This window comes from Castor canadensis, chromosome 17 (genome assembly GCF_047511655.1).
Source record: "Castor canadensis chromosome 17, mCasCan1.hap1v2, whole genome shotgun sequence".
Taxonomy (NCBI): Eukaryota; Metazoa; Chordata; class Mammalia; order Rodentia; family Castoridae; genus Castor; species Castor canadensis.
Genome location: NC_133402.1, coordinates 11,503,548 through 11,523,360, shown reverse-complemented (window position 1 = coordinate 11,523,360; position 19,813 = coordinate 11,503,548). Strand labels below are relative to the sequence as shown.

Sequence of the window (19,813 nt, the reverse complement as noted above, 5' to 3'; positions counted from 1 at the left end):
AAAAACTACCAGCATTGCCTCTGTGATCAATAAAAATTTGCTGCACAGGTAAAGAATGAATAGAAAACACTCATTTTGTATACAAGGATAAGCTTGCAAAAGATGGATATCTTGTACCCACTGGAATTAAAAAACTCAAATAAGAAGTTCTTGCCTTCTTAGAGATCACTGAGACAGCCTAAAACTTGCAATTTTTGACATTAAGATCCAGCACACTAGAGATGGGGAAGAATGAAGAGAATGACGTCAGATTCTCAATCTAGTCTCTGGCATCAGCATGGATGCAACTTCCCACTGCCATTCCAGGATGAGCTCTGCTCATTAAAATGGACTGAATTTAAGGCTGACTTCTAAAGGTAATGCTACTACCAAAGGTACATATTGGGAACATAGTGAAAAAACTACAAGGAAAGTAAATTTCTCCCCAGTATTTAAAACCATTCGGCCCTTCTATCTGGGTCTCCTCCACAACAGACTGCTGGCAATAATAGATAAAAAAATCAAGTTGGAATAAAATGGGCTCATCAACAAGGTGGACCTTCAAATTGAAGTTCAACACATACACTGAAGAACTCACCATTCTTCCTTTCATTCAGAGGGGGTAAGTGCTGACTGGACTGAAGGGAGAGCTCCTGGAATTCATGAGCCACAGCCTCACTTTGAGGACTTGGAGCAAGATGGGCTAGAGGTCCCAGCTCATCCTCAGTGTCTATGGCCCCCACGTGATCCATTGTGTTTCGGTCACTGGCAACAGGGAAGACGAGACACCTCTTACACGTGGCCTGTTGAAGAGACTGCCAAAATAAAATATTTGTAAACAAATGGCACATTAATTTTTCACCAATTTGCACAAAAGGATTAAGATAGGAAGCCTGGGTTCTAGTTCAGTTTTACTGCTTGAGTGGACATTACCAATTCATTTACCCTTTCAAGTAACTTCAGGTTACGTGTCTAACACATAGGAATAATATACTTCACAACTAATAATAAAATACTTATGTAATAAATAAAAGTTGAAAGAAATATTGCATATCTCTTTTGTGCCTGGGATTAAAGAAAGCTATAGCTATCGATATCATTAAAGACTTCAACGCATGCTAAAATAAGAAGAAAATCAATTAATGATAATGAAAATAAAAAGGTGGCCTGGCTTGAAATTCATCGTATCGAAAAACTTTAAATTAGTCAGCATCTACAATAACCAGCAATATTTCAGATAAAGACTTCTTCATCAGCCTGGGTCTCACAGTGCAAAGTACAAGGAACAGAAGTTTCAGTTAACTCATATGGATGTATAGTTTATGACAAAGAAATAAACACTTATTTTAAGTCACTGAGATTTGGGGTTGTTTGTTATCACAGCATAACCTGGACTATGCTGACTGGTAATAGTAGTACCAAAGACAACAAAAACCTTAAACATATGACACTGGTTTAGGGGCTGAACACTACACACCAATAAAACTGTTACCAGAAGCTAGAAGGTGGTCCATGTTATGTAGTGGTAATACATTTGGTAAGACTGTTGCCTACTTATGTAGTAGAACTCCTCACACAGGTGTCTGTCCTGTCACCTACTAATGGACATTTGGACTGTTTCCAGTTTTTGACTACTACAAATAAAGATGATATGGACACTTCTGTAAAAGTGTTTATCTGAGTACTTTCATTTTTTTATGGGTATTTTTGCTGTTGTAACTAATAAATTTTGGATCATCCCAAGGTCACAATGATTATTTCCTGTATTTTATTCTAGATATAGATGTATGTCTTTTATTTAATTCTATGACCCATCTTGAATTAAGTTTATATATGCAGAAAGATATGAATCAAAGTTACTGGGGAAGCATAGGCTATCTGCTTGTTACAGTACCATTTGTAGAATAGATTCCAAGATGGCGGCTAGAGGGAGGAAGCAGAAAGCGTGCCTCCTAAAGTGAAATCTTGGAGAGACGCTGGAGATAAACCTTGCAGGCAAGGCCACCAAGAAGAGGCAAAACTTTGACCCCTGACACCTCCAGCCTGCACAGAGAATCTCTACTTCACATTAAACGGAGAAACCAGGAGGGCCCCCAGGCTGCCAGACGCCTGCGCCCAGACGGCTTGGGAAGACACGGACAAGCTGAAGGTTGATAAGTACACTGTCTCTCCCTGTTTATAAATTTGAAACTTTTTTTGTTTGTTTGTTTTGTCTTTCTTTTTCTACTTGATTATTTATTTTTCCCTTTTCCTTTAACTTCTTTGCTTTCCATCCCCTCTCACCCTTCCATTCTAAATATCACTAGTGTTATTATTACAAGCTAGAAAATACTTAATTTCACACAGTACAGGGACAATAACAACACCAAGGGCAATGAAAGGAAGACAGAAAAAACAGGGAAACCAATTTCCCCACAGCAAAAAAATTAGAACAGGAACCTGAGGGAAATGAAGAAAACAGATACTCAGATCCAGACTCCAACAAAATGAAGATAAACTATGCCAAAGAACCCAATGAAGCCCACAAGAATAATTTAAAAGAAGACATACTACAGGTACTCAATGAGAATTTTATAGAGATGATACTGGATATGGTCAACCAAAATATACAGGAGACACTCAAGAAATTCCAAGACAACAAAAATAGAGAATTTGAAAAAGCAAAAGAAGAAATAAAAAAAACCATAGAAGCACTGTATAAACACCAAAGTGAAACAGAGAACACAATTAATAAAGAGATAAAAGAACTCAGGACAAAAATAGACATTAAAGAGGAAATGACCCAAGATATGGGAAACCTCAGAAAAAAGAATGAAACAGAACTGCAAAACAAAATGAAGGCCAATCCAGCAGAATAGAACAAACAGAAGACAGAATCTCAGAATTCGAAGATGAAATGGTAATTAAAGGAAAAACTGAAGAACTATTAATTAAACAACTCAAGACCTGTGAAAAGAAAAGGCAAGAACTCACCAACTCCATCAAAAGACCAAACTTGAGAATTATGGGCATCAAAGAAGGAGAAGAGGTGCAAGCAAAGGGAATGTGTAATATACTCAACAAAATAATAACAGAAAATTTCCCAAATCTAGAGAAAGATATTCTCATACAGATACAAGAGGCCTCCAGAACACCAAACAGACCAGATCAAAATAGAACTACCCCACAACATATCATCATTAAAACAACAAGTTCAGAAACTAGGGAAAGAATATTGAAGGCTGTAAGAGAGAAAAAACAAATAACATACAAAGGTAAACCTATCAAAATCACAGCAGACTTCTCAACAGAAACATTAAAAGCAAGAGGAGCATGGGGTGAGATCTTCTGGGCACTGAATGAAAACAACTTCAACCCCAGGATACTCTACCCAGCAAAACTATCATTCAAAACAGACAGACCAAAAAAAGTCTTTCATGATAAGCAGAAACTAAAACAATATGTGACCACAAAGCCACCACTACAAAAGATTCTTCAAGGGATTCTGCACACAGAATGTGTGAAACTCAACATAACCATGAAAGGACAGGCAGCACCAAACAACAGGAAAAGAAAAAGCAAGAAAGTAGGCAATAACCTCAACTTAGGTACACACAATCAAACCTTCAAACAACTAAGAAACTAAATGGCAGGAATCACCACATACCTACCAGTACTAACACTTAATGTTAACAGACTTAATTCCCCCATCAAAAGGCACCGCTTGACGAAATGGATTAAAAAGGAAGATCCAACAATTTCTTGCTTACAGGAGACCCATCTCACTGACAGAAATAAGCATAGGCTTAGGATGAAAGGCTGGAAGAAGATTTACCAAGACAATGGCCCCTGAAAACAGGCAGGAGTAGCATTACTTATCTCTGACAAAGTAGACTTCAAACCTACACTGATCAAACGAGATAAAGAAGGACACTCCATACTAATAAAAGGGGAAATAGACCAAAAGGAAATAATAATCATTAACCTATATGCACCCAATGTCAATGTACCCAATTTCATCAAACATACCCTGAAAAACCTAAAAGCATATATTAACTCCAACACAGTGGTTATGGGAGACTTTAACACCCCATTAACATTAATAGATAGGTCACCCAAACAAAATATCAATAAAGCAATCCAAGATCTAAAATATACAACAGATCTAATGGACCTACTTGATGTCTACAGAACATTTCATCCAACTTCTACACAATATACATTCTTCTCAGCAGCCCATGGAACCTTCTCCAAAATAGATCATATCCTAGGGCACAAAGCAAGCCTCAGCAAATACAAGAAAACAGAAATTATACCGTACATACTATCTGATCACAATGCAGTAAAACTAGAACTCAACAACAAAAGTAAAGACAAAAAACATGCAAACAGCTGGAAACTAAGTAACTCATTACTTAATGAACAATGGGTCATTGATGAAATAAAAGAGGACATTAAAAAGTTCCTGGAAGTCAATGAAAATGAAAACACAACCTACCGGAATCATCAGAGACTACTTTGAGAACCTATATTCAAATAAATTTGAAAATCTTAAAGAAATGGACAGATTTCTAGATACATATGATCATCCAAAACTGAACCAAAAGGAATTAATCACCTGAAATGAAATTGAAGCAGCAATCAAGAGTCTCCCCAAAATGAAAAGGTCTGAATTGTATCAGACCTTTAAAGAAGAACTGATACCAACCCTCCTTAAACTGTTCCATGAAATAGAAAGGGAAGGAAAACTGCCTAACACATTTTATGAAGCCAGTATTACACTTATCCCAAAACCAGGCAAAGACACCTCCAAAAAGGAGAACTATAGGCCAATCTCCTTAATGAACACTGATGCAAAAATCCTCAACAAAATAATGGCAAACCGAATTCAACAACACATCAAAAAGATTATTCACCACGACCAAGTAGGCTTCATCCCAGGAATGCAGGGGTGGTTCAACATACGAAAATCAGTAAGCGTAATAAACCACATTAACAGAAGCAAAGACAAAAACCACTTGATCATCTCAATAGATGCAGAAAAAGCCTTTGATAAGATTCAACACCATTTCATGATAAAAGCTCTAAGAAAACTAGGATAGAAGGAAAGTACCTCAACATTATAAAAGCTATATATGACAAACCTACAGCCAGCATTATACTTAACGGTGAAAAACTGAAACCATTCCCTCTAAAATCAGGAACTAGACAAGGATGCCCACTATCTCCACTCCTATTCAACATAGTACTGGAATTCCTAGCCAGAGCAATTAGGCAAGAAGGAATAAAAGGAATACAAATAGGTAAAGAAACTGTCAAAATATCCCTATTTGCAGACGACATGATCCTATACCTTAAAGACCCAAAAAACTCTACTCAGAAGCTTCTAGACATCATCAATAGCTACAGCAAGGTAGCAGGATATAAAATCGACATAGAAAAATCATTAGCATTTCTATACACTAATAATGAACAAACTGAAAAAGAATATATGAAAACAATTCCATTTATAATAGCCTCAAAAAAATCAAATACCTAGGTGTAAACCTAACAAAAGATGTGAAAGACCTCTACAAGGAAAACTATAAACTTCTGAAGAAAGAGATTGAGGAAGACTATAGAAAGTGGAGAGATCTCCCATGCTCATGGATTGGTAGAATCAACATAGTAAAAATGTCAATACTCCCAAAAGTAATCTACATGTTTAATGCAGTTCCCATCAAAATTCCAATGACATTCATTAAAGAGATTGAAAAATCTACCATTAAATTTATATGGAAACACAAGTGGCCACGAATAGCCAAGGCAATACTTAAAAGAACAATGCTGGAGATATCACGATACCTGACTTCAAACTATATTACAAAGCAATAACAATAAAAACAGCATGGTACTGGCACAAAAACAGACATGAAGACCAGTGGAACAGAATAGAGGACCCGGATATGAAATCACACAAATAACCAACTTGTCTTTGACAAAGGCGCTAAAAATATATGATGGAGAAAAAAAGACAGCCTCTTCAACAAAAACTGCTGGGAAAACTGGTTAGCAGTCTGCAAAAAACTGAAACTAGATCCATGTATATCACCGTATACCAACATTAACTCAAAATGCATCAAGGATCTTAATATCAGACCCACAAACTCTAAAGTTGATACAGGAAAGAGAAGGAAATACTCTGGAGTTAGTAGGTATAGGTAAGAACTTTCTCAACGGAACCCCAGCAGCACACCAACTAAGAGATAGCATAGATAAATGGGACTTCATAAAACTAAAAAGCTTCTGTTCATCACAAGTTATACATGTGCAAAGTAGGCTCCATGTAATAAAGCAAAAAGAAGAGCACTGAGATTTGAGAGGCTGCCCACCAGAGCAAGATTGAGTCGGCAAAGACAATGTTCAGCAAAGTTAACTTCCAGCTAAAACAAAACAAGTTTCATAAAAGAAGCCTAATAGAATCTAGAGTCTCTACAACTATCAACCAGAATTCCGCAGCCAGTGAAAACACCCTTTAATAATGAAGGCAACATTGTCACCAGCACAGAGACACTACAAGAAATGCTAAAAGAACTATTCAGGCTGAAGAACAGTAATGCCAGATGGAAACTTAAACCATAAGAATTAAAAGCAACAGAAACAGTAAACATAGACTAGTTTTCCTTCTTAATTTCTTTAACATTACCATTCACTGGAAAAATTATATCATCTTATGGGATTCAAATATATGTAGATGTAATATAGATGACAACTACAGCATATGAAATGAATGTACAGAAATGAAATGTAATTCCATTTCTATATATTATAAAGAAATAGAATAATTTTAACTTTGAAAAGACTGAGAAGTTAAGGTTGTATACTGCAATTCCTAAAAAACCATTTAAAATAACACAAATACAGACTGGATTTTTTTTACAAGTCTAAAGATATATGTTCATACATTATAAGGAAATAGAATAATTTTAACTTTGAAAAGACTGAGAAGTTAAGGTTATAAACTGTAATTCCTAAAAACCAACCACTTAAAACAACACAAATACAGAATGGATTTTTTTTTATAAATCTAAAGACATATGTTCATAAATAACGAACACACAAACAAGGTAGAAATAAATGGATTATAAAAAGGTCATGCAAACAGGATGCCAACAAGGCTGCAATGACTACATATTAATATTATAATGTAAACTTCAAAAAGTTGTATTAGGTAGGCAAATTAACAGGTAAAATAACTTATTTTACTAAGAAATATTCAAATGAAACTCCTACATTTTTCAAAATACTGTGGATTTTCATTTCAAATTATTTACTCTTACAAAATAAAATCTGCTTTGTCCAAATTGTTGCTAAGATACAAGTACCAAAATGGCCTTACAATGGCAAAATGTATACTCTGAACATTAGTGCTAGTGATCTGGAAGATCCTTCAGGCACAGACTGTAAAATACTCCCATGGCAGTATTATCTGTCCTTAATATTGAAGATTTTTTTCGAACTATTATGCCTTGACATTGTACTCACCTTAAACTCCCACACATCTCTCCAAATTAAGAAAATTATAAGCTAAGCAAACCTTTACAAAATGTAGCAAAAGGAAAAAGAATAAATTTTCAAAAATTTTAAACAATATTCATGCATATTTTTGACGGAATATGGACTATATTCTGAAATTTTGTTAGCTGTCATCTTAAATCTAAGTAACTGACAATTTTCTTTTTCTTTTTTGGTGGTACGGGGTTTGAACTCATGGCCTCATGCTTGCTAGGTAGGCACACTACCACTTGAGCCATTCCGCCAGACCTGTTTTATTTCTATTTATTTATTTTTCCTGAGCTATTGTCTAGTAAACTATTTGCCTGGGCTGGCTTTGAACTGCAATCCTCCTGATCTCAGCCTCCTGAGTAGCTAGGATTACAGGTGTAAGCCAGCGGCGCATGGCTTCTTTCTAAAATGAAATCCAATACTCTGTCTCTGTGTAGTATTCGCTAATTGAGATATTACAGAAATGGTATCAGAATTATTTTTTATTGGGTCATAATTTAGTTATGAGAGTAAAATGATCATTTAGCTTTAACTGGACAAAGAGTTTTGACAAAGATAATTTGTCTACAATTGACAGAATGAACCAATAGGGAGTTGAAATCTTACAAATCTCAGTAACATGATTGTGTTCCAAAACAAAACATCCAATATTTATCTGGTACTAACCAAAGCATAGCACAATATTATAGGATCAATCAGACATGGTTTCTGTCCATCAAAAAAAAAAGTCACTTCACTGTCAGATACTATGATGGTGATCAAAAAAATATGGAAAAAAAAAAAACCCCAAGGGGCATCATGCTTTCATTTTTTAAGCTCTTATTTCATTCATTCCTTTTGTCTGAATGGAGTCAAGTTAACACCAGGAATAATGGTTTCCTATTTAAAGAGGTGCTGGGCTATTGGGCTAAAATGGTCACTAAATCAGAGCTAACATTTTTTTTAATAAATGTAAATCACAAGGCAACCTTCTTTCCACTGTGTTTTATTGTTTGTTATGACTAATTTCTACAAATTTCTAATAAATAACAAGGTATGTAACCACTGTTATATATAAGAAACACTAAATAATACAGAGGATATCAATATTAAATTTCAGAAGTCTAATATATGGTAGGTAGAGTATCCAAATATACTCAACAAAAAGTGTTTGAGCAATAGCAAAGCCATTGTCCCTCACCTTTAAAGTTCCCCTGAATTACAAACATTAGAAAAACACCTGGCTTTAGCCAGTAAAAAAAAAACTTGCAAATACAAACAAGATTACATCACAGACCTGAATGCAGAAGTCCAAGGGCAGAGTGTGTGTGTGATTTCCCATGCCACCATGCTCAAACAAACCGAAAACTGCATCAAATGCACATTTGAGACAGAACTTTAATGTCACTGGTTTAGGCACATTAATGATGTCAATGCTTGGTTATTTCACAGTATCTGTTCTCCTCCAAAAGTTCCCGATAGCAATTTGTTAAATGTCTAATGTTAAAGTTCAAAATTTACTTACTAGTAAAAGAATAAAATCATGTTAAATGTATATATGAAATACTTTATTGATAACATATTGTTATTTCTGTGTTGTTCTCCTCTGAATGAAGTCCTTTTCTTTTTTGGTAGTACGGGAGCTTAAACTCAGGGTCTCAAGCTTGGTAGGCAGGAGCTCTACCACTTGAGCCATGCCCCCAGCCCTTTTTAGCTTTAGTTATTTTTTAGATAGGATCTTGCACTTTTGACCTGGGGCTAGCCTCCAATAGAGATCCTCTTACCTAAGCCTTCCATAAATGTGCCACCACTTCTGGAACTTCTTAAGGGAATCAAGAATTCATTATTGAATCCATTTATATTTTTATATAAATAAAATTTACCTCCCAATTTTATCAACGGGGAAACTGATCAAAGGAAACTGATGAAATGTGTAGCATTTCATCCAGTATATGTTTAGTTTTAACTTTTACCATGAAAAGTGTTTACATTCTTTTGCTTTTTAATTCCTACTTTGATTACTTCAATTCTCTTATATTCAAGAATATACAAATTCACAGAATGATAGAATATTTTAGCTGAAAGATATTTTAAGACCAGTATCTAGTACAAGTATTTCTCATCTCTCCTCACAATATAATCACTTCAGAAGGTATAAAATCCTGATAGGTAGGGAGAAGGGGAAAGAGTGATCTTGTGTGTAGCTAGAGCTAGAACTCCTTATTTTTATAGAAAGAATAAATATTTGCCCCAAGAGCAGGAAGAGAGGTGAGAAGCAAATTATTACAACATATATGAAAAACAGAATATAAGTAGATGCAAAATGCTGAGGGAGTTTAGAAAATCAAGTGTCTAGATGTGTTGGGATAAAGTAGGAGGGACTGTAAGGTGAGCAGGAGTTTGCCAGGCACAGGGTTTTTCTTATTAAATAAAAGAAAGCAGCATAAACAGAAGTCGCCTGACAGCAAAAGGTATGATGGGGCCAGGATAGAGTGGCTGACCTGGAGTGGTACATGGAAAGGCTGTAGTGGTAAAGTAAAACACACCTCAAGCAGTGTGGACTTCAACACACAGTAATATGACCAGATTCACCTTTTAGAAAGATAATTCTGGCAGAGACCAGTTACTGATAGACTGCAGGCTAGGAACTAAGCCTATGGATGCAGAACAGGGAATAAACTCAAATGCCATTTAAGAGGGAAAACTTCCAAGCTTGATGACTAGACCATTTGAGTCTTTTTTTTTTTTTTTTTTTTTTTGGCAGCTCTGGGGTTTGAACTCAGGGCCTCATGCTTGTTAGGCAGGTGCTCATACTACTTGAGCCACTCTGCCAGCTAGACCATTTGAAAGGTCAAGGCAAATCTGACTAAAATGAGGAGGGAAAAGACCCAAATTAATAAAATTAGAGATGAAAAAGGGAGATCACAACAAACACCAAGGAAATCCAAGGAATCATCAGGGACTACTTTGAAAACCTACATTCAAATAAATTGGAGGACAAATTTCTAAATATCTATGACCATTCAAAACTGCACCAAGAGGATATTAACCACTTAAATAGGTCTAGAACATGCAATGAAATTGAAGCCACAATAAAGAATCTCCCAAAAAAGAAAAGTCCGGGACCTGACCTGACACATTCTCCACTGATTCTACCAGACCTTTAAGGAAGAACTAATGCCAACACTTCTTAAACTTTTCCACGAAAGAGAAAGGGAAGGAACACTGCCTAACTCATTCTATGAAGCCAGTATTATACTCATTCCAAAACCAGACAAGGATAGAACAAAAAATGAGAATTACAGGCCAATCTCTTTAGTGAACATAAATGCAAAAATCCTCAATAAAATATTGGCAAATCGAATTCAACAGCATATTAAAAAGATCATACACTATGATCAAGTCAGTTTCATCCCAGAGAATGCAGGGATCAACACACACAAATCAGAAAAAGCCTTCAATAAAATTCAGCATCCTTTCATGATAAAAGCTCTGATGAAACTAGGAATATAAGGTATGCACCTTAACATAATAAAGGCTATATATGACAAGCCTACAGCCAATATCATATTAAGTGGGGAAAAACTGAAACCATTTTTTCTTAAGTCAGGAATGAGACAAAAGTATCCATTCTCTCCATTCTTATTCATCACAGTGTTAGAATTCCTAACCAGGGCAATAAGACAGGGAGAAGAAATAAAAGTAATACAAATAGGAAAGGAAGAAAACTATTCCTATTTGCAGATGACGTGATCTTCTACCTAAAAGACCGGAAAAACTCCACCAAAAGCTCCTGGACACCATAAACACCTTCAGCAAAGTAGCAGGATACAAAATCAATTTACAAAAATCAGTAGCCTTTCTATATACAAGTCCATTTGTAATAGCCTCAAAAAAATCAAATACCTAGGAATAAACTTAACAAAGGATGTAAAAGACTTCCACAGGGAAAACCACAAAGCACTGAAGAAAGAAACTGAAGAAGACTATAGAAGATAGAAAGATTTCTCATGCTCATGGATTGGAAGAATTAACATGGGTTATCATGGATTGGAAGAAAAACAATCTAGATGTTCAATGTAATTCTATCAAAATTCCAATGAAATTCATAATTTTAGGTTGAAATTCTATCAAAATTCCAATGAAATTCATCACTTTATGTTGAAAAATCATTTGGAAGCACAAAAGACTGCAAATAATTAAGGAAATACTGAGCAAAAAGAGCAACACTGGAGGTATCACGATACCTGACTTCAAACTATACTACAGAGCCACAACAATTAAAACATCATGGTACTGGCACAAAAATAGATATGAAGACCAGTAGAACAGACTAGAAGACCCAGGTATGACTCCACACAGCTACTCCCATCTAATTTTTGACAAAGGTGCCAAAAACATACAATGGAGAAAAAACAGCCTCTTCAACAAATGTTGCTGGGAAAACTGGATAGCTGCCTGCAGAAAACTGAAATTAGATCCATGTCTTCAACCTCTACAAGTATCAACTCCAAGTGTATTGAGAACCTTAATATCAGACCTGAAACTATGAAGTTAGTGCAGGAAAGAGCAGGGAATACACTCGAGGCAACAGACATAGGCAATGACTTCCTCAATAGAACTCAAATGGCTCAGCAAGTAAGAGAAAAGATTGAGAAATGGGACTACATGAAATTAAAAAGCTTCTGCACAATAAAAGAAATGGTTTCTAAATTGAAGAGGCTGCCCACAGAAAGGGAGAAAATCTTTGCCAGCTATACATCTGACAAGGGACTGATAACCAGAATACATAGCGAGCTCAAAACACTAAACTCCCAAAAACCCAATGACCCAGTGAAGAAATAGGCAAACGAACTCAACAGAGCATTTTCAAAGGAAGAAATCCAAATGGCTAAAAAACACATGAAAAAATGCTCACTATCCCTGGCAATAAAGGAAATGCAAATCAAAACCAAGTTAAGATTCAACCTCACTCCTGTTAGAATAGCTACCATCAAAAGCACAAACAACAGCAAATGTTAGTGACAATGTGGAGAAAAAGGAACCTTCATACACTGCTGGTGGGGCTGTGAATTAGTACAACCACCATGGAAAACAGTATGGAGCCTTCTCAAAAAAAACCAAAAATAGATCTGCCATATGATCCAGCAATTCCACTCCTAGGGATATACCTGAAGGAATGTGAGTCAGGTTACAACAAAGGCACCTGCACACCCACATTTATTGCAGCACTGTTCACAACAGCTAAGCTATGGAAAGAGCCAAGATGCCCCACTACTGACGAATGGATTAAGAAAATGTGCTATTTAAATACAATGGAATTTTATTCAGCCACAAAGAATGAAATTTTGCCATTTGTAGGTAAATGGATGGAACTGGAGAACATCATCTTAAGTGAAGTTAGCCAGGCTCAGAAGGCCAAAAGCTGCATGTTTTCTCTCATATGTGCAATACAGATGTAATACAAATACAGCAATATTATTAAAAACAAAAAAAGGTCACACTAAGCAGAGGTCACATATGAGAGGGGTAGGGAAAAAGAAGGAAACTAAGAAGAGAATAAGTTTAATGTTCTTCCTATATAAGAATGAATATAGAATTTTTAAACTGCTTTAAGCCACCATAAAAAAGGGACTAAGGCAGAATAAAGAAAAATAGAGATGAACCAACTGGGGTTGTAATACATATATGCATGGAAATGTTACAAATGAACTCCCTATGTAGTTATTTTAAACAAGCAAAAATGTCATTTTTTCCCCCTTTTTCTTCTACAATATTGGAAAACAGGTCCTGTGGGGGGGGGGTGGTACCAGTGGAAGGGGGAGGTGGCAGGGAAAGAATGTAGGAGAGTGAATATGGTGTAAATACTGTGTACACATGTATGTAAATGGCAAAATGATACCTATTTAAATTATTCCAGGAATGGGGGGAAGGGGGGACAAAGGCGAGTGGTAGAGGGGGTAAATTCAAGTACAATATAGTTGATACACTGTAAGAACTTTTGTAAATGCTACAATGTACCCCACCTGGCACAATTAAAAAAACAAAAAAAGAAAGGTGAAGGCGATTAAAGAACTGAGGGTGAGTGGAGGTTCCCAGGCAGACAGTTGTAATGGCTGCTAGCATCACTATACCAAGGCATAGGAGGGAGGGGCAAAGAAAGGGTGCACACTGTGAGAAACTACAGACCCCACGGCAGGAGCACTGAAAAAGAGGTTTGGTTGGAGAGACAGTTGTTTAAAGTCAGACAAATCACTCAACTTCTTTTTTGGCTGTAGTGGGGTTTGAACTCAGGGCTTCACGCTTGCCAGGCTCTACCACTTGAGTCACAACTCCAGGCCCAAATCACTCAATTTCTTAAGGATCTAGTTCTCTAATTTTAAAAATGGGAAACACAACTGAAAGGAAGAAAGGGGAAGAATATTTACTGTATTTCTACTCAACCTGACATTAAGTTCAGTCTAGTTATTTTTTTTTATTTTGCCCTAATGACTTTTCTGTGGGATCATTATTCCCATTTTATAGATTCGAAAACCAAGGTTTAGAAAGATTAAACAAATCTGAGACCAGGTTACCAATTAAGGACCCATATTTCTTCCACAGTAACATAACATGAATTTCCCAAAATGCAAATTAAGTGGAGCAGAGAATGAAGAGAGACAGAGGTTTCTGGGGGAGAGGAATTTGTGGGAAAAGGGAGATGAAGTTGTAAAAAGACCCATGTGTAACATATATTTTGAAGGTTCTGTGTACTAACAGGCACTCTGCTGGGCTCTGGGGTTCCAATGATGAACCAGTCATAGCCCTGTTCTTGCAGAGGTCAAGACTTTGTCAAGTATGCAGTTTAAAAGCATCAGTGCTTATAAGGAGCCCCAAGGCATATGAAGGAAATGCTCTCCTCCTATTGCTCCATTCAGCCAAATGCTCTAACCATGACTGGAATTGCACTCCAGATGGGAACAAATGAAATCTGCAGTCACAGATGTACCACAAATAAACAAGACATTTTTTAACTATATAAAATACTTAAAATATAACTAGGTTATAATTCTTTTAAATTAACAACTTCCAAGTAGTGATTTTATTTGTAGCACTGGATTTTATGAATAGCCATTAAATACGTGGCAAAAATGTACCATAAATATATCAAACACTGTATAGAAAAGTTATATAACAGTCATTCTATGCTAGAGGTGGTTGTCATAGTTCTAAGAATGCCTATGTGATTATTTTTTAAACTGTTTACTGAATGGGTAAGTGTCAAATGAACATAACATGGAGCAAACTGCATATTTACTAAATACTGTTAACTAATACTTAAGTAAACAGTGCTTTTTAAATATTCATTATGATCCATCTGCAAATAAAATTTTGAATTGGCAAAAGTTTATAACACATGTGCCTTTTAAATTACTATATAAAAAGACACAAAGATTAAAAAAATCTTTTGTTCTCTAAGTAAAATGCCCCAAACCAGTCTTTTAAGATTTAACAACTGTGCTTTACATAATGAGTGATTCTCAGAGAATAAGAATTCATTAGAGGGTTAATTTTAAGCTAGAATGAAATGATTTCCACATTTAGCAAATACTAGGTTTAAAAACTCTAATTTTGTTGAAACATAATTAGTATTTGATTTAAATGCTAAGATGCAAATATGCGTAAACAGATGAAACAAACGTTTTATTTAACAAGTACGTAATATATTGTATTCTTATTTTCCAGTTCTCTAAAGCAGGGAGAAAGGAAGAAGGGGAGACGAGAGAAAGAAAAGGAAAGCAAAGGGAAAACTAGAAAGAGTGAAGTCTCTTTGTTTTCAACAGAACTTAAATTTAAAAGTCTGATTTGCTTGTTCACTATATCATAACTAGTTAAGCAGCAGTAGTGAAACCAGAGTCCTGCTATAGTTTAGTTCTTTAGTACTTATTCAACCAGAGGAAAACCTTCTTGGTATACCACCATACCAGCTGGTTGGTGAACTGAAACTCTAAGGTAAGAGACATTGAAATTTATATAAACAGATTCCCCAAACACTGTCAGTTAAATGAGAGTGCATACAAGTCAACTCAATTGCCAGCCTTCTGATACAGGGTCGAAGCTCTTGTCTCCTTGCAGACAGGTTAGCTCTCTGGCATAAACCACCAATGACTATGATTTGCAGTTTTTGTTTCTATAAAGAGGAACAAAACTTCCAAGGTTTTGAGTGCAGGATGCATGTAGATTTTTTAAATTTTTAACCCATTTTTTAAAGTTTCTCATCCACCTGGTTTAAAAGTAGTATAAGCAACATGCCTTTGTGTTTTCAAACATTTAAATTTTTGCACTCATATTTCATCAGTTTATGTAGTATTTAAACTACTACAACTAGCATAAACAGATGTAGGAATAAACACAGCTGACTTTTGGTTAGCACACAATTCCATCAGTAAGAAATGCAACACCAGGATTCAGCATCTTCTGGCCATAATCTTTATGTCCTAGGACAAAAGGAAGGGAGGAGGTTGGTAATCCAGTAAGGTGGTCAAGTGGAGGGTGGGTAAGAGAGGTTCTACCACAAAGCACTTTAAAGATTTATGTTCATGCCAAGGGCATCTCAAATTAGAAACTTGGTTGTTTTTTTCTGGAGTCTTACAACAAATTACAACTTGGATGTTATTTTACTACTGTTTAGCTTCCTGCAAAATTTATTAATATTGTACTCTTAAACAATAGCTCAGAGTGCATACTAAATAAGTTAATCTTTAGAGTTTTTAAAGCGTACTTTAGCAAATAGAACTAGCAATATGCTTCTAATACCATTAAAGAGATAATCTGTTCCTTTTTTATTATTTTCTTTTTTATTGGCTTTTGTTTGATATATTTTATTTATTTTTTATTTTTATTTCCTTTATTCATATGTGCATACAATGATTGGGTCATTACTCCCCCCTTCCTCCCTCCCCTACTTTCCTCCCCACCCCCTCGCTTCCAAGCAGGAACTGTTTTGCCCTTATCTCTAATTTTGTTGAAGAGAGAGTGTAAACATTAATAAGGAGAACCAGGGTTTTTGCTAGCTGAGGTAAGGATAGCTATATAGGGAGATTCCTAGTATTGCTTCCATGTACATATGTGTTATTTTCTAAGTTGATTCTTCTCGAACTAACTTTTTCTCTAGTTCCTAGCCCCCTTCTCCTATTGGCCTCTGTTGCTTTAAAGTTTCTGCATTAGTTCCTTTGCATTGAAGACATCAAATGCTATCTTTTTTTAGGGGGTTACCTACCTATCCTCATACCTCCCTTGTGTGCACTCGCCTTGTCATGTGATCAAAGTCCTATCCCCTTGTTGTGTTTGCCCTTGATCTAAAGTCTGCATATGAGGGAGAACATACGATTTTTGGTCTTCTGGGCCTGGCTAACCTCGCTCAGGATGATGTTCTCCAGTTCCATCCAGATAATCTGTTCTGATTTTATCACTCTTTCAAAAGTATTGGAGTTCTTCTGAATTAAACATACTTTCATGCATAAAACAGGATTTAGTCAGTTGTGAAAATTTTATTACTTGTACTATAGCTGTAGATAAGGTATTCTTTATTGAAATAAGAGTTCACATGCCATAAAATCCACCATTTGAAAGTGTGTAATTCAATGGGTTTTAGAGTATTCAAAAGGTGTGTAAACATCACTATCTAATTCTAGAACATTTTCATCATAAGAAGTCCTGAACCCATGAGCAGTCACTTCTTAATATCCCTCTTCCCAAAGCCAATGGCAACTACTAATCTGCTTTCTGTCTCTATGGACATTTCATAAAATAGAATCACAATAATATGTGGCCTTTTATGTGTAGCTTCTTTCACTTAACATGTTTTCAAGATTCATCTATGTTGTCCCAAGTATCAGTATTTCATGCCTTTTTATGCTTGAATAATAATTCATTGTATGGATTTACCATTCATCATACAGTACACATCATACTGTATCATTCCATGGGATGATATTTCATTTTCTTATGGTGTGCTCTGACACATAAATTTTTTATTTTGATGAAGTCCAATTTGCCTCTTTTTGTCTTTGCTTGCTTGTATCCTTGATCTAAGAGACTATCTACTAGTCTCTTGTATCTAAGAGATTATCACCAAGCCCACAGTCATGAAGTTTTGTGCCTATGTTTTCTTTTAAGATTTATAGTTTTAGTTTTTATACTTAGGTCTTTGCTCAATTTTGAGTTTAGTTTTGAAAATGCTAAGAGGTAGACCTGCAACTTCATTATTTGGCGTGGAGATAAACAGTCCTTCCATGCTATTTACTGAAAGTCCTATTCACTTTTCTTTACCTTTTTAATTGAGATGGGATCTTGCAGTATGGTTAAGGTGGCCTGAAATTCATGATCCTCCTGCCTCGATTGGGTGTTGGAATTACAGGTGTTTGCTACCACGCCTAGAAAGCCTATCCACTTTGAATGGTTGTGGTACTTTTGTTTAAATTTACCTTACCATAGATGTATAGATTCATTTCTGGACTCTCACCTCCATCTTACACTGATCTATATTCCTGTTATTATGCAAGTCCCACAATGTCTTGCTTGCTGTTGCTTTATATTAAGTTCTGAAATTACAAAGTGTGAGTCTTCTACCTCTGTTCTTCAAGGTATTTTGATTATTCTGGGTCCTTTGAATTTCTGTATAAATTTTAACTTGTCCATTTCTTCAAAAACAGTCACTGGAATTGTGATAGATATTCTGTTGACTCTGTTCATCAATTTGGCAATACTACCAACTTAATATTAAGTCTTCCAACCTATAAACATAGAATGATTTTTCATTTGTTTAAGACATCTTTAATTTCTTTCAACAGCAATTTATAGTTTTCAGTGGATAAATTTTGCCCTATGGTTGAATTTAGGTTATCTTATTTTTGGATACTATTGTAAATGAAACTTTTCTTTTTGAACTATTCACTGCTCATACATAGAAAGACAACTCATTTTGTATATTAACTGTACATCCTGCAACCTTGCTGAACTACTCAGGTTTTTTTTTCCCCTCAGTTCTTCAAGTATTTTCTACATATAAAATCATCATGTAATCTGCGAGCAGTGATAAGTTTGCCTTCTCCCTTTCCAATCTGGATGTCTTTTATTTCATTTTTCTTGCCTAACTTCCCTGGCTAGATACTCTGTACGATGCTGAAATGGCCTCCTGATTTCAGTAATTGGAGTCTCCTCTTTTTGTCAGTCTAGCTAAGTATTTGCCCATTTTGGTGATCTGTTTAAAGTATCAACTTTTGTGTGCACTGATTTAGGTTATTATTTTCCTATCTTCTATATTAGTTCTGTTCTAATCTTTATTATTTCCTTCCTTCTATGTCTTTGGTTTAGTTTACTCCCCTTTTTCTAGTTTATTAAGGTGGGAAGTTAGATAATGCATGTGAAATCACTGGATGAGATATTAAAGTTCTTGAATGTGCATTGTCCACATTGTTTCATATGTGGCATTCATACATTTAAAAAATCACTTATTATAATGTTCAAACTAGTTAATCCAAAATATTTTAACCATTTCCCTGATACTGAAGTATAAGAGGACCAAAATCACTTCAGATGGAAGATCAGAACCATTCTACCCTCCAGTTAACCTTCTTCTGAGAACACTCAATGTGAAAACTTCTCATTCTTCCAGAATCAGTCTTTGCATCCCAGACAGTTCTACTACAAGGTTCTTTTCATTACTGAAGGAAAGCCATCACGGTGATGGACTGGATTTTCCAAAGAACAATATGACATTTCTTCCAGCCCATATACTCTTCCTACAATGTGACTATGGCAGTTCTTCCCATCAAAAGATAGAATGTAACCTTCTCCTGCTTGAATCTGAGCTGGTTTGTTCTCCAGGGTAAGGAATTACACATAAATTTCAAGATTGGGTCATTATAGGTCTACCTGGCTCTCTTGGACACTCATCTTTGGACCTACTGAGATACCATGTAAGTCAATTGATTACTTGGGGCTACCACACCATGAAATACAAAACTAGCCCACCTAGAAACTATAAGGGGAGATTTTGAGACAACACATGAAGAGAGAGATACCCAGCCAGCCCTCAGCTACTTCAGCTACTACTCATTACTGTTGAGGCTTCAGCTTATTGTCCAACTAAAACTGCACCAGATACCAAACTAGAACTGCCCAATGAGCCCTTCCAAAGCTCATAGAAATCAGAGGATAATAAAATAAATGTCATTTTTGGCTACTAAGCTTAGGGGTGATTTGTTACACAATAATAACTGGAACATTCTCTCCACATAATATATGTCCTTGGGATCATAAAGTCTAATTAAAATTTCCAATACTAGGG

The 19,813-nt window shown here is 35.7% G+C and overlaps 1 protein-coding gene across 8 annotated transcripts in view; it reads right to left on the bottom strand.

Moving 5' to 3' along the window:
- The window catches only part of Mrtfb (myocardin related transcription factor B), a 184,786-nt gene that overhangs the window by 103,731 nt on the left and 61,242 nt on the right, over positions 1-19,813 (bottom strand). For all 8 annotated transcript variants that reach the window (XM_074059998.1, XM_074059997.1, XM_074059996.1 and 5 more), the window contains one exon: positions 578-794. In XM_074059998.1, the coding sequence (XP_073916099.1) occupies positions 578-731 (154 nt within the window). In that variant the 5' untranslated portion in view covers positions 732-794. The remainder of the gene's footprint in view (positions 1-577; positions 795-19,813) is intronic.